This window comes from Dendrobium catenatum, unplaced genomic scaffold (genome assembly GCF_001605985.2).
Source record: "Dendrobium catenatum unplaced genomic scaffold, ASM160598v2 fragScaff_scaffold_1024, whole genome shotgun sequence".
Classification (NCBI taxonomy): domain Eukaryota; kingdom Viridiplantae; phylum Streptophyta; class Magnoliopsida; order Asparagales; family Orchidaceae; genus Dendrobium; species Dendrobium catenatum.
This window is the reverse complement of record NW_021319486.1, coordinates 2280078-2296469: the sequence shown is the minus strand read 5'-3', so window position 1 is coordinate 2296469 and position 16392 is coordinate 2280078. Positions and strand designations below refer to the sequence as shown.

Below are 16392 nucleotides of genomic sequence, written 5' to 3'. Positions count from 1 at the left end.
CGACTAGTCCTTTATATGATTACTGATATCTACTCATAAGATATATAATTATACTATTTCTATTGCTCATATAATATGGCACTATTCATATTGACTTTTACATACTTTTCTAATTATTTATTTATACTTATGTTTAAATTGATGTTGATTGAATGATTATATGCATATTATTTTCACCGTTTTTATTGATTGTAGTTGTAGGTTATGGTAACCTACTAAGATATTAGCTCACTCTATAGTTTTTGCATATTTTTAGAAAGTGATTAGGATCCAATAGAGGGAGATAGATCAAGCTTCCCAGATTTTTCTTTCTCCTATATGTTGGTCTTTTTTTTTAATTGTTAGGAATTTAGAATGATTGATTGATGTATTGATTGATCTCATGTAGAATGGGTAATTTTTATTTATGGAAATGAGAATAATGGCTCTTGTAGATTAATTAAGAAGCAAATAGTCAATTATTTTAAAATTAGAACTTGGGGCATTATTATAGTATTATAACAAAGGTTATTGGAAGGATTGAGTTATAATCAAAGCTATATGAAATGATTGAGATGGATAAAACTATGTAGCATAATGATTTTTTTACTTTGCATTCATTCCATGTATATGTATAATTAAATTATATTGATAGGGAAGAAAACTATAATAAGTGAAATGACCCATCTAAAGTAACAAATAAGCAAAGTATAGTGGCCCTAGTGGGTTCTAACAGTATAATGCAATTTACCAATTTGATAGTTTAGCTTATTAGTGATGCATAGACCAACCAGATTGGAGGCAAGGAGACTAAAGAGGATAAGTATTTATAAATATTTCACAAGTTGAAGCACCTGTTATTTAGGAGAGCTATAGTGCCACAAGTAGTTGTAGACTAGTTACTGAGAATTAAAAAGATATTATACAACATTTAGTGCCTATAATAGAGAAAAGTACCCCCAATAATGTTTCTTTTTGAAGGTAAAAATGAGAGATGATGGATTGGACAGTAGAGAGAGAAGTTTTAGCATAGGTTGATTGCTTAGGGGCGAAACCACATTGTTCATGAATTGATTACTGATGGGGGCGGTGGAGTAACCTAAAGAATTATACAAATGATTTAGGGGTCTATCATTCCCTAAACAATACTAAGTTTTCTTTGATATAAAAAGTATAAAAAACTCTACTTAATATACACAAGTATAGGTGATGAATTAAGTAATATAATAATAGAGTAGAATATCAATCTCATGAGGAAGAATGTTTACTTGCAAATACTAGTACTATCTACTACAATTACAATATTTATCCCACTCTATAAGAATAAATTTTGGTGGAGATTCAATCACTTAGTTTAAAATTAAGAAAATATTTAAATGAAATACTATTTGGATAAAATATTTTTATTAATAGAATATAAATAAAATATATTTCCTAATGATTCTCTTTAATATTGATGTTATTTAGAGTATATGCATCACGTCCACTCAATCAAGAATGAGGAGATAAATTACAAATTAAACCCTTCCAACCTCAAAACTACTTTAAATTCTCATAGTCTATCATCCTATAAAAATCTTAGAAGAGTAAGTAAAGCATGCACTGTTAAAACCCCATCATTGCAATTCATCTCTATAAATTTAATATATGTTAAGTATTATGCATATGCTTGCATCATGTAATCCAATATACCTGGTTCGCCTGTTTTCCTATTCATAGGCTCTTTATTACACCTTATATTAACTGTAAATCCAAAAATTTCATACTACCGGGACATCAAAAAGAAGGCCAGACTATATACTGCTATCTTAAACTAATGCTAAAAATACAATGCAACCCTTCTTCCATAATATATATTCTTTCATAACAAAGATTAAACATGATACTACTCCTCTAACTCCCTGAACCACACACTTCTAACTGCCTAAAAATAATATAATCCACTTTTTCAAACAATCAATCTAAGACTTGTACCACTCAATTAATCCATATCCACAATAACATCATATGAAGAAATTAGTAATAAAATTAAATTAAATGTCCACTTCCTACCATCCATCTCAATATCACATAAATACAATCTACTAATTATCATTCTATCTCCAATCGATAGGATAATAGAAAGAGAAATATGTAGTACTATTGAGGGTAAGTATAGTAACTTGAAGAAATACTCACAAAGAAATCAATGACTAACTCCAGAATCAAATAAAATATGACTTGACTAATCAAAAATATAAGCCATACTATACCTATCATCTCATTTGACACATCACGAGCCTCCTGCTGAGTCAAACTGTGTACACATGGCTAAACTAGAGCTAGAGCATCAATATTACCAGACTCTCTCTAGACTACCAGACGGTCTACCTACTATCAAACTATAATCATTGCCTCAAATAGTATAACTCTCAGCAAATATATAAAGTGGAATTGTCTCGATTTCCTTGCCTGTCTAGCTGAATTCTCAAATCTAAGCCTAGATCATTGGTCAAATCTTGCCTATCGACACTCAGCCATTTTGTATCCAACCTATCAGCATCTGAAACGCTGGCCAACTATCCCATAATACTTACCAAAATGAGATATACCACAACTCTATCACATAGGTGCTCCATTAATAAAACTCTTAGAACTAGCAATGTTGGCCCTACCCGGAGCTACCATAGGTGTAGACTATTCACCTTTCTTGGACTCTTTAGGTACAAATATGCTATTTTTTTCAAAAAATCCACAATTAGAAGTCTTGCCACTAAATATCTTCCTATAAGAGATCCACATCTCATGAGTAGCAGTCATATCATTCTTTATCAAATAAGCTCTCTCCACAATCAATTTCCTATTACTCTATTTTATGATTCATTTCCAAAACTATTGTTATGATTCCACAAAAGCTTGTTACACCTCAACCCGATCAAGATAGATCCCATTCTGTTGAGCTGTGATAGTAATTCCCTAGATATAATTTTAAAATGTTCATAGTATCTTCCGATTTCATTTCAAATATGACTATAAATAATAGAGGTACTAAAATATTTAATTACGAAAAATAAATTCATTTACCAAATTTCTTTTATCTTATCAAAATAAATATATACACTACAACACATGGCAATATGCAATAATTATAAAATTAAAAATTTAAATAGTTATGATTGTACAAAAATCAAAATAATAAAATACCTATCAACTTAGACATGATTTTGAACTACTAATCAATAGTGTCCTTCCCTTTTCCAAATCCTGAAAACTACAAACAACCAACAATTTTAAATTATCTTTTATTAATATTTTTAAATATTCAAAAATAAGTGAATAAATCATTGATTGCATTGAGAAAAGAAATCAAGGCATAACAATTATCCAATTTATTTAAACAACAATGATATGTATATAAATCATAAAATAATTTATATCACAAGTAATTTATATCACATATCAATTCATATCACAAATCTCCGTCCAAAAAAGAATCTCAAATGATTCTGATCTTTTATGCCTTTGTTTTATTCTTATAAGATCATAACATGCATGTAGATGACATAATATAGCTTATAGCCACCAGAACATGCCTTATAGGCACCAAAATAATCATTAACATATATATAGTCTCAAAAGATTCTAATCTCTTATAGCTCATAGCTGATAATTTTTAATCATATAAACATACATTTTATTACAGAAGCATATATTTCATCATATTGTAATAGTTAAAGCAAAATTAAACACATATCAGAATTGCACAATATTATATAATGGTTGACAACTGAACTTCCTACTAAGTAAATTTTTGCAATGCCAAAACATGACCAAATTAAAAAGGAATATGTAAAACACTATTTTAAGATATTTATTGAACAATAATGTTATTTTTCAATGTCCATATTAATTTTTATTCGATTAAAATTAAATAAATTTCAACATACTCGGTATAAAATTTTCATAAAATACTTAAAATATTTAAAATTATGTTCTCTATAACATATAAAAAGTTACGCGGTGAAAGTTTTACTGTTTCAAAGTTATACGTATTTTTTTGCTAACAAAAATATGATTTTAATAAGAAATTTTTGGAAAATTTTGTATTTTTGAAAACTGAGATAGACATAATGTGACCTACCTTGATTCAGACAACTTTCCCAGTATGGCCAATGACTAAAAATGGTCCGAAGCAGCTCAAAACATGAATTTTTTCTCTCTAACTCTGCCTTTCTCTTTTTTAATTTGCATGTCGGCTAATTGAATGCAAATGATCAGATTAAATGGAAAATTTTAATATTTAATAAGTTGCTAACAAAAATATGATTTAGCCTAACATTGCAGCGCTCAAATTGAAACACTACTACAGTAAAAAAAATTATAGCAACCTGAGAGCCGGTGCCGCAATGTCACTTTCTAACGCATTGGCTGAGTGCAGTGCTGCTGCACTCGAACCCCTTGTTTCGCTGGGCTCCAAAAGTGACATTCTCAAATTTTACTAAAATTCACATGCAACACTTGGGACATATTCTAGAGAATATCCAATCAATTTAATGCTTTAAAATATTTCCAAATATATGCAAATAGTTGAAAAACTCAAAAGTTCAAAACCTTCCCTTTTATTAATTGGGTCAGAACTAACAGAACTGAATGCTGAACTTATAAATGTTGCAAAATGCACACAACTCACTGGAGGATTAAAATAGAGGATCCGAAGAGAAGCAGGACTTAGGAGGTGGAGAAGATGAAGGCAGGAAGGTGGAAGCCTGAGCCAGACAGGCGAGAGTTGAGACCCAGGAGCATCGAAGACTCAAAAATTGAAAACTCGAAATGAAGTAAAGAATGAATGTTCATGTAGGTTGTTAAACTTTATAGAACTGTTCCAAGGCTAACTAAGAGGGGGTGAATTTATTATTTAAAAAATCTCTTAGATTTTCAAAAAATCATTTTTAAAAAATTTAATCAATGATCCTAAAATATACAGTTGTTTAGATATGATTATCACAAAAGTGTTTTCAACAATAAAACTTTAAAGTGCATAAGAGAACACCAAATTTTATTATGATTCGGTCCAAACTTGACCTATATCAACTCCATGGAGACTCCTTCTCTAGGAATTACATTAAATCAAAGTTACTCTTTTTGCCCCCACAGCAAGGCGGAGAAGTCCTTATAAACTCTCTTTCACCAACCAGTTGCAGAAGAGAACTATCGTCCTTTTTTATCCTTCTGGTGAAGGCAAAGAATCTAGACGTCCTTTTTCACCCTCCTGGTGAAGACAGAGAACCGTTATCATTTTTCACCCTTTTGGTGAAAGCAGATAATCTATAGACACTATTGATTACATCTTTAAATATTATTATTGAGACCACTAGGTTGTTATCCTTACTGACTTTGAAAACACAACGTAATAGACATATTATCTTGAATATACAAAATTCAGACTTTATCAAAATTGTTTTTTAAAAATTATGTGTTTAATTTTATAGTAGTTGAAATTCTTGTTAATCAACTTAAAAATTTTACATTCACATCAACCTTAAAGATTTAATTTTAAATTATTCAATCCAATCATCAAAAATAGCTACAAAATGATATGTAGTGAAATGATGAACTTTGATGCCATGTCTATAAATTTTGTTTAACGTAGACCTGAAATATCTCAAGTTGATCATTATTGACAGAGATCGATCTAATATTAGCTGAAATTGGAGTGGTTCCAATTCAAAATTGCAGCAATATGATAAAGACAATCAAATTTTTAAGATCTTACCAATATTATCAAAGCTCAATTGAATTAAAAAAAAATCTCTACTTGTATATATGATGTTCAAATTTACAAAGATTAAATTCTTTAAATGTTATGTAATAATTTTAAAAATTGTTTTGAAATTATCCAAATTATATACCAAGACTAAGCATTGTATACTTAAAAGTGTTCAAATGGATAAAAACGAAACATTCGTAAATTAATATTCAATATAATCCTTATTTTTTGAAGTAAAAGACATGACATAAGTAGCCTTTAAAGAAAGAAAAAGTCAAAATTAAAGATTTGTTGCAAGCCTTACAATAGAAGCACTTCTAACAAAATACATGAACAACAATGACGGCAAAGCTTGATGAGCAGCAAATTCAGTTAGAGAGGGACACTGCGTAGAACTACTGTTTCAACGGTCAGACCTGGCCCAAATCCAAAAACTACACCCCACTCAAGGCCCTCACCGGTTGTAGCTTTACCTTCTATTGCAGATCTTTTGCGCATCTCATCAAGGGCAAAATGCACGCAAACACTCGACATATTACCGTACTCTGCAAGTACATGCCTAGAAACCAACAACTTCTCTGGCTTCAACCCCACCCTCTCCTCCACCAGATCTAGAATGGCTCGACCACCAGGATGCGGCACCCAGAAGATTGAGTTCCAATCCGTAATGCCAAAAGGGGTGAACGCCTCTTCCAAGCACTTTTCAACATTCTTAGAAACAATTTTTGGAACATCTCTATGGAGCGTGGCTAAGAGGCCTCCCTCGCTTACATGGCCTCCAATAGCACCGGCAGAGTCCGGCAATAAGACTTGAGATGTAGAGACTATGACGAAACTGGCCCTCTCATGGGCCGCTTCATCTGGATCGGCCCCCACTATAAGTGCAGAGGCACCATCAGCAAATAAAGCTTGGGTCACGAGGTCTTCTTGGTGCTCCTCAGACGGTCCACGAAATAGCACAGTGGTGGTCTCTGCACAAACCACAAGAACACGTGCGCCCTTGCGGCTCTCGGCAAGGCACTTAGCGAGACGGAGCGTGGTTCCGCCAGCGAAACAACCCTGCTGATAGAGCATGACACGCTCGACATTTGGGTTGAGGCCAAGAATTTGGGTTAGCTGATAGTCAGCACCAGGTAAGTCCATGCCGCTCGTGGTGCAGAAGATGAGGTGAGTGATGCGGGACTTAGGCTGCCCCCATTCCTGAATTGCCGTGGCTGCTGCCTCCGCGCCCAGCTTTGGTATCTCCCTTATAGCAACCTCTTGCCTAACATCCAAAGATTTGTCCATAAATGTGTGGAGGCAGGGATTTGTAGTGATGAACTCCTCGTTCCAGACGAAATGACGCTTTCTAATTGCTGTCTTGTCACCTGCAGATGAAAATGAATAACTGATCAATTATAACTCGTCTGTAGCAAGTTTTGCTGAAAATTAAAGAGATTAGTCATATTGAATTATAGAGAATTGAGATGACTCACATATGCGTTGAAATTTCTTTTTAAGGTCGACCAAGTGCTCGCTGTTGGTGATGCGAAAAAAGAAATCTGGGTAGGTGCTCTGTTCAATGAAGTTTTCTGGATTCGCCCTTCCGATGGCTAAGATGGAGGCGAAGCCGTTGGCTCTTGGTGCCTTTCTGATGGATTCAAGGCTCGGCATGGTGGGAAGTTTTTTGTCCGTTTGCTTTAGAGGAAGAGCCGGGCAGTAGCTGCTCGTGGTAAATTTATATCAGTTGCGATCGCTGAACTAGTTGTCCCTGGACCTGGTTGTCTGCAGAGCTGTTGATTGCTTTATATAGTTCCTGGATGAGAGGAGAAAAGGGAGGTAGATGGCACCATTCCTCGTCTACTACAGATATTGCACGTGCTCTTCTACTCTTCCGTCTGCACAATGCCCTTATTTGACTTTCGTCGCTTTCCACGAATCATGTTTAGGAGTTCGCCGTAAACTTTAAACAAAGCATTAGAACGCAGCTAACACTATTAATAAATCTGACTTTTTTTTTTGACCTGCTACAACATAGGTTTGAATGACAGAGAATAGAGCACCACAGCAGTCGAGATATTAAGGATAGCAGCATTGTCAAATGGAGACTTGACGCCGTAGCACTGCCAGACGGATAAGATAGTTTTTCTTTTTGTTTTCTAAAGGATTGCATCCTTCGGAATTATTTTATTTGATTTTTTGTAACTGTCCATTGACCATTGTACAGTTTGGAAATGACAAAATTCGCCAAGGCATTATTACGAACGGTCATCAGTTTCAGAGATTGGGCTGTCATCAACTGACCCTTACAAATTTTATTTATTTATTTCAATTTAAGCTAGTTTGAATGGGAATTCATACACATATGTATACGTAAATTTTAAACCTATAAGTAAGCTCCGTCGTGCATGAGGTGTTGATTTCCTACCAGTATCAACTGGACGCCTTTCAAATATCAAGAATGCTGGTGAGATGCATCGTTTACTTCTTCTGTTTTGTTTTTGAGAAATTGTAGTTGATATTGATTTTGTTTTATTGGTTCATGAGATAAGAAGTTTGACGAAATTGTAAAAATATTATCTCTATGATTTTAAGTGATGATTATATAAATTCTGAGAAGTAATTGAAGGACCAATTAAATTTTAAAATTTGTAAATTAAAAATTGCAGTAATTGTAATGCCATGACAACGGTATTAAATTTTCTTGAATTCATGCAGGTTTAGGCTTCGTTTGAGATGACTTTCTTACTGCTTTTTAAAGCAGCTTTTTAGTATCAAAATTAATGTTTTTCTACTAGAAAGTTACTTTAAGAAGCAGAGAGAAAGCCGTCCCAAACAAAACCTTAGTCTCTTAATTAGTCCAAACTATATTAATTATTGCTGGTTGGTTAGATCAGTCCCAGCCCTTTTCTCTATCACACACCTCATGAGACATAAGAGGCCTTGGATTCGAGTAGTACTCTTACCTATGTGACGTGTGTGTGAGTTTTCTTAATTGTCCTTATGTCTTTCACCGTGGAGAATATTTTTTAATAAAAAAATGGTGATATGTCAATCACTATTTTCTTACAATCATAAATTAAATCTTACAAACTTAGAGATTTTTAAAGGGCTCTAATTTGTGAGCAATTTATGGCAAGCAATATATGGCATTAAATTTCTCCTGAATAGATAAATATTTTGGTATCATGATCATTGTTGCTATCAATATTTTTCGGCAATTCTAAATTTAATTCATATGCTTTCTCATTATTTTTCTCACCAATTTGACAGTTTGAGCTTTGATATGTTGATATTGCTATCATATTTTTGCTTAGAATCTTCTTGAATGTATTTGACCTTCACAAATTCATCATTGCAATCATTTAAAGTCTGAGTTAGCCCAATTTCAAGATTCATGCGCCGCAACAACTGAAATAATAAAATGATATTTTGTTAGGGACATATCCTTATAAATATGTAAAAAAGGATAACAAAAAAGAAGGGGATACTGAACAGGTCGTCAGCTCAACGATGTCCAACACACTGCTGTTTTAAAATATCTTCTAGAATGTGAAACTTGGATGGAGAAGAATTGTGACCATTCCTGCTAAAATCCCCTCCATCTTCTTCTTCTTGGATGAAGTTTATGGATCAGAATAATTTACTAGTCATTTAGGAGGAACCTTTAAAGGGTGGGTAGATGCTTCTTGAACTCTGGATAACTTCTTCAACATAATTGCATGAGACCTCCCCGCTTGAGTAGGTAATCCAACCTTGAATAAGTATTCTTGTTTTACATACTTGCCCAAATAGTGTACCTTATAATGAAGAGTGTCAACATCTAGAATGTTAAGCATCTTCAAGATATCTTCTACTCCAACATGAAAGAGAATGGGTAAATCCTTCAGTTTTTCCCATTTCTCTAAGAGATTACACTCATTCTATAAGAAGAATAATTCATTTGCTCAGCTCTTTGATGGATCTCAGGTGTGAATGTCTAGCCATTTGGATCTAAAAGTGATACGATCCTGCGTATAACAAGTAAAATGACAAATCCAAGAAAAGCACTCTAGAGTCAACACTACTCCACAAAATTCAATAAAGATAATCGATCCCATTGTAATTGATATGACTCTATAGGAGAACTGGGAGAAACTCACTCCACATGTCACTGAAATGTCAATCAACTCCATGGAAGTTGGAAATCATAGCTCCGCTCGCAAACTAAACGCATAGACAATGAAATATCCTGGAGGAGAACAGGCTCGACCAGACTTTTCTGACACCTTCATCACAAAATTATTAGGGAAGTGGAATTTATTTCTGATGATGATCAAAGAATTGCTAGTAATTGTGAAAACTATATCGTCAGTTTTTGACAAATTGTGGGAATTCTTCAGACCTTCATTTTGGGCAATAAGTTATTTATCCACTTTAGCTAAGGAAGTTTTAGTAGAGGCATGGTCAGCCATTTGAACTTCCATGCTAAAAAAAGGGCAATGAATTCTGATAAGAGATACCGCCTATCAAAAGCAATAGAAACCTATAAAATGACAAGAAATATAGGGGAAAAAGAAAGGAGGTTGAAAACTTTATATTCTACACATATAAGAGCACTTGTGCTTTATAGGGGATGTCACATATTCGAGACAGTGGAAGGTCACAACTATAAAAAAATGATAGAAAGAGAGGAGAAGATGAAGAGGTGCTTATAAGAGCAAATGAGGGGGTAATGAAGATTCAAGAAATCTTTTTAAAATTTTTTTAAAATTTTAATTTTTTTATTATTATTATTTTTAAAAAAGTATATATATATATATAGTCTGAAAAATTAAACAGACAATTTGCATATTTTTATATTTTTAAAGTTTATATAATTATGTTCCATCAAATAACCAAGGCCTTAATATATCAATTTTCTTCTTATTGGGAAGTAGCTATTTCTTTTTTCTATGACATTAAGGAGGTTTGACCGCAGTTTGGCTTAAATTGGCAGCAAGAAGAATTCTTTGTAGCGCGACATCTTTGACTGCCTAGGCCTTGACCAGAGCAATGTTCATTAGTGCATTAGATACTCATTTATATAAATTTTATTTATATTAGTTTATCAAAATAATTAAACAAATTTCATATCTTATCAAAAATTGTATAATATATCAAAGATCATTAATTTCTTTGAGCTTAATGAAAATTTTATTCATACATATATCAATTTGAGATTTTTCTATGTATAAAATTTAGAAAGTAGAAAACTCATAAGATTTTACCTAATTGAAATAAAGGGAATTTACAGACATACCATTAAATTTTTATTCGTTTAAATATATAAAATTTCATTTTTATATTTTACTTTATAACTCCTTAATGTATAAATCAGATTAAAATTTATTTATAAAATATGCCTTTCATTTTAATAAATTAATATTCGGGACATCGATCTTTGTTGTGATTTAGATATTATTATTTTTTATGGATAAAAATAAAGATTTTGTTGTTAAATATATAAATAGATAAGATTTTTCTGTGCGTTAAAGATGTTTCTCATATATAGATGAGAAATTAATATAATGTAATTTAGTTGAACTATATGAAACTTCTCTTATGAAATGGTTGGAAGAGTGATCTTGAGATATATTATCACTAGGTGATGCATATCATATAAAAAGTAAACTATAGATGTAAGAAGTCAAAAGATGGTATTGATGAATAAAATTTATTGTACAGATGTGACAATGGAGAGTTTAATTGCCAAAGGTTAGTGAAGAGAAACATGCAAATATGCCACCTCAATTACCTACTCAATAAGAAGGTTAGAAGTAGTGAGACTTAAAAACAAATGTAAGTAAAAAGACACGAGTTAAAAAAGCTCTATCATAAATGTTTGTTATGTTAGGGTTTTTCCCCTAATCGGTGCAATTTTCTGCTGCGTGGGTGGCCTCCGTCGCCTGCTACGTCTCAGGGAAGTTCCCTTTCTCCTCTAAAGCGGTTTTACGGTGTTCCTCTCTTTTTTTCGGCACGATGTTTTCCATCCTTCTTTGTGACCCTGGGTTTTTGCACGGGTCCTCTTCTGCTCTTTCTTTTAATGATGCTTTTATGGTGCATCTAATTGTTCGGTCTATTTCCCCGATTTAAAAATTTATTTTCACCATGGATTGCTGGCGTTATTGATTTCAAAGGAAGAAGTTCAATCACTCGCTACTCCTTTTGAATTTTCTTTAGTTGGAAATTTTCTAGGCCGGAGGCCTTCCATTGAAGCCATTAGGATTTTTTTTTCAATCTAAAACTGAATGGTGATTGCTCGGTCACTGTTCTCAACCGTAGGAATGTATTGAACAAGCTTTTCAATGATTTGGATTATTGTAGGATCTTTACTCGCCGTTCTTACTTTGTGAGTAATTGCTTTATGAAAGTAGTTAAATGGACACCTTCTTTGGATATTGAGGTTGATGCTCCGATCATTACCATATAGATTTTGTTTTCTTACCTTCGACCTTACCTTTTCTACCCATGAATTCTCTTTGGAATGGGTTCCATGTTTGGTCAAACTTTAAAAATGGATGCTAGTATGGCTTCTGGTTCTTGTCCATCTGTCGCCCACATTCTTGTAGAATTAGATGTTACAAAAAAATTTATGTATATGATTTGGGTGGGTTCTCATAATTCAGGTTATATTCAGTCAATGATTATGGATGAACTCTCTTATTACTGTGTGCACTATAATTCTTTAGGTCATTTGGAAGAGGAATGTTGTATTTTACATCATCATCTTAATCTTTCTGTTCAACCCCTTCCAGTCAATCTAGAGGCAAATCCTTCTTTAAACACTCGTGGTTTGGCTGGTGAAAATGTTGAAAATCCTATTGTTACTTTTATTATATCAATTGAGGGGGCAACTAATGGGGTCAATGCCTCTGAGGTTGATGATCATGTTTTGGGTGTTGTTAAGCCGTCTACTATTGATCTTCTAGTGAGTCCTTCCGGTGTGCTTAATGAGGGTGTTGTTGTGGAATATGAGCCAAATCAATGCTTAGTCAATTTGGTAGTTGGTCCTATCGTGTCTCTAGTTCTTTGGGGGATGGCTGTAACAATGTTTATGCGATTGCTAATGATCCTTCAGATCGTGTTTCACCTGAGGGTGGGACTTCACCTGTGGAGAGTGGTGAGCAGGCTAATGGTTTAGTTACACCTGCTCCTTTTAGTTTAATGTTGAATGAGGGTGTTATGGTTGATACCCCTCAGGTAGATGTGCATATATCAGTCATTTCAAGTAATGCATTGTTAGCTCAGTTTGCTTATACCTCTCAAAATAAGGAGGTGTTGAATGAGGACTAGCTGGATGATGAAATTTCTTCTGTTGATAGGGAAGATATAATTGAAAAAGAATTGGTGGCTTGTTAAATTTTAGATTTAAGCATATTTCAAATTGTTGACGCTGGTCTTTTTAAGAAGAGTGATAAGCATAGAAAGAGAAAACCCAAAAAGAAATGATTTCTGTTTGAATTTGGCTTTTGTTTTAGCCTTTCGTTTGATGATTTATGAGGTGATGCTCTTGGTTTTTTTTTTGGGTTTTCTGATGTTTAATGTGGGTAATGCTCTCGGCTTATTTTTTTGTCTTTCAAGAATTATAGAACGGGCAATGATGTGGAGGGTTTCAATCATCTCCTGGACGTTGTGACATGTTGGCAACCACTGGTGGTGTTCCTTTTGGTGGGCTTTTAGAGGTGTCAGACTTTGTTGGATCATTTCTTCCCCTCCTTTGGATGGTCTTTGTCTAGCTTATAAGTGATGGTTTTAAGCTTCCTACTAAAGACTGAGCATGGCTGAATATGCCTTTCCACTACTTGTTTCCACTTTCTTTTATTGTTATTTTGACTTTTTCCTTGCTTGAACTTGTATCCGTTTATTTCTAAATTTAACGAGTAGACCCTTCGTGGGTTTAAAAAAAAATAGAAGTAGTGAGACTTTAGAGAGCGGGTAGAAATAAGCAATTAGGTGCAATAGTATAGATTTTGTAGTGGTTTAGTCAAGTAATCAAGGTCCAATATACGATTGGTAGAAATATTACCATTCATCCAAGAATTTGCCAAAGAAAAATCTAGGATAAAGAGAAGTGCATGCCCATATAATCAAGGCCACAAATATTTCCTCCTAAAAAAAAAAGAGTGTCAAAGAACTCAAAGTAGTAGGCCTTTTCCCAGGTGATGGAAGAAATTAAGTTTTCCTTAACCCTTGTGATTGTGAGGCTTCCTCTGCACATGCATATTTTTAGCATATCCATGTTATTTGGTATTATTCACTCATTTCTATCTTCTTTTTTGCATTGTTCATGTTTTTATAGCTCTCAATAATACCTCTTTTAATCAAATAACATCTAAAATTTAATAGCCACCTATTGCCTCATGCCTTCTCCTATGAGCTTTCTAAGACCATTTGTAGTAAGAGGAGTTACCAACTTGCTAAAGACCTCATCACAATGGCATAGTCCTGAAATTTTTAAGAAAAATAGATCTCTTACCCTTTTGATATTCAACTTTCTCACCTTACTCTTATCACACCCACTAATTATATTGCTCTATTGATTATATCTTCAAATATTATTATTGAGACCACTAGCTTGTTATCCTTACTGACATTGATAACACATCGTGATAGACATTTAATCTTGAATATACAAAATTCAAACATTATCAGAATATTTTTTTGAAAATTATGTGTTTAATTTTATGGTATTTGAAATTCTTGTTAATCAGCTTAACAATTTTACATTCACATAAAACCTTAAATATTTATTTTTAAATTATTCAATCCAATCATACAAAAATGGCTACAAAATGATATGTAGTGAAATGATGAACTTTGTTGCTATGTCTATAAATTTTGTATAAAGTAGACCTGAAATCTCACAAGTTGATCATTATTGACGGAGTTTGGTCCATTATTATCCAAAATTTTCAATTTCAGCCGATTCTAGTGGTTCCCATTCATAATTGCAGGAATTTGATCAAAATGATCAAGACAATAAAATTTTTTTAGATCTAACCTATATTATGAAAGCTCAATTGAATTAAAAAAATAAACAAAAGAAGTTTAAAAAATAATTGTATATATGATGTTCAAAATTACAAAGATTAAATTCTTTAAATATTATGAAATAATTTTAAAAATAGTTTTGAAATGATCCAAATTAAACACCAAGACTAAGCATTGTATACTTAAAGTGTTCAAATGGATAGAAACGAAACATTCGTAAATTCATATTCAATATAATCCTTATTTTTTGAAGTAAAATACATGACATATATAGTCTTTAAAGAAAGAAAAAGTCAAAATTAATGATTTGCTGCAAGCCTTACAATAGAAGCACTTCTAACAAAATACATGAACAACAATGACGGCAAAGCTTGATGAGCAGCAAATTCAGTTAGAGATGGACACTGCGTAGAACTACTGTTTCAACGGTCAGGCCTGGCCCAAATCCAAAAAGTACACCCCACTCAAGGCCCTCGCCGGTTGTAGCTTTACCTTCTATTGCAGATCTTTTGCGCATCTCATCAAGGGCAAAATGCACGCAAACACTCGACATATTACCGTACTCTGCAAGTACATGCCTAGAAACCAACAACTTCTCTGGCTTCAACCCCATTCTCTCCTCCACCTGATCTAGAATGGCTCGACCACCAGGATGCGGCACCCAGAAGATTGTGTTCCAATCCGTAATGCCAAAAGGGGTGAACGCCTCTTCCAAGCACTTTTCAACATTCTTAGAAACAATTTTTGGAACATCTCTATGGAGCGTGGCTAAGAGGCCTCCCTCGCTTACATGGCCTCCAATAGCACCAGCAGAGTCCGGCAATAAGACTTGAGATGTAGAGACTATGACGAAACTGGCCCTCTCATGGGCCGCTTCATCTGGATCGGCCCCCACTATAAGTGCGGAGGCACCATCAGCAAATAAAGCTTGGGTCACGAGATCGTCTTGGTGCTCCTCAGACGGTCCACGAAATAGCACAGTGGTGGTCTCCGCACAAACCACAAGAACACGTGCGCCCTTGCGGCTCTCGGCAAGGCACTTAGCGAGACGAAGCGTGGTTCCGCCAGCGAAACAACCCTGCTGATAGAGCATGACACGCTCGACATTTGGGTTGAGGCCAAGAATTTGGGTTAGCTGATAGTCAGCACCAGGTAAGTCCATGCCGCTCGTGGTGCAGAAGATGAGGTGAGTGATGCGGGACTTAGGCTGCCCCCACTCCTGAATAGCCTTGGCAGCTGCCTTCGCGCCCAGCTTTGGTATCTCCCTTATTGCAACCTCTTGCCTAACATCCAAAGATTTGTCCATAAATGTGTGGAGGCAGGGATTTGTAGTGATGAACTCCTCGTTCCAGACGAAATGACGCTTTCTAATTGCTGTCTTGTCACCTGCAGATGAAAATGAATAACTGATCAATTATAACTCGTCTGTAGCAAGTTTTGCTGAAAATTAAAGAGATTAGTCATATTGAATTATAGAGAATTGAGATGACTCACATATGCGTTGAAATTTCTTTTTAAGGTCGACCAAGTGCTCGCTGTTGGTGATGCGAAAAAAGAAATCTGGGTAGGTGCTCTGTTCAATGAAGTTTTCTGGATTCGCCCTTCCGATGGCTAAGATGGAGGCGAAGCCGTTGGCTCTTGGTGCCTTTCTGATGGATTCAAGGCTCGGCATGGTG

The 16392-nt window shown here is 34.1% G+C and overlaps 2 protein-coding genes across 2 annotated transcripts; both read right to left on the bottom strand.

The window, feature by feature from the left end:
• Positions 1–5905: 5905 nt before the first annotated feature.
• Positions 5906–7470, bottom strand: LOC110105073 (bibenzyl synthase-like). Its single transcript, XM_020834440.2, has 2 exons — positions 7201–7470; positions 5906–7092 (listed from the first exon to the last, which is right to left on the bottom strand). Exons 1-2 carry the CDS (start codon positions 7376–7378, stop codon positions 6098–6100), a joined length of 1173 nt encoding a protein of 390 aa, XP_020690099.2. The 5' UTR covers positions 7379–7470; the 3' UTR covers positions 5906–6097.
• Positions 7471–14997: 7527 nt separating this feature from the next.
• LOC110105072 (bibenzyl synthase-like) lies at positions 14998–16388 on the bottom strand. Its single transcript, XM_020834438.2, has 2 exons — positions 16211–16388; positions 14998–16102 (listed from the first exon to the last, which is right to left on the bottom strand). The coding sequence occupies exons 1-2, from the start codon at positions 16386–16388 to the stop codon at positions 15108–15110; spliced, it is 1173 nt and encodes a 390-aa protein (XP_020690097.1). The 3' UTR covers positions 14998–15107.
• Positions 16389–16392: the final 4 nt, after the last annotated feature.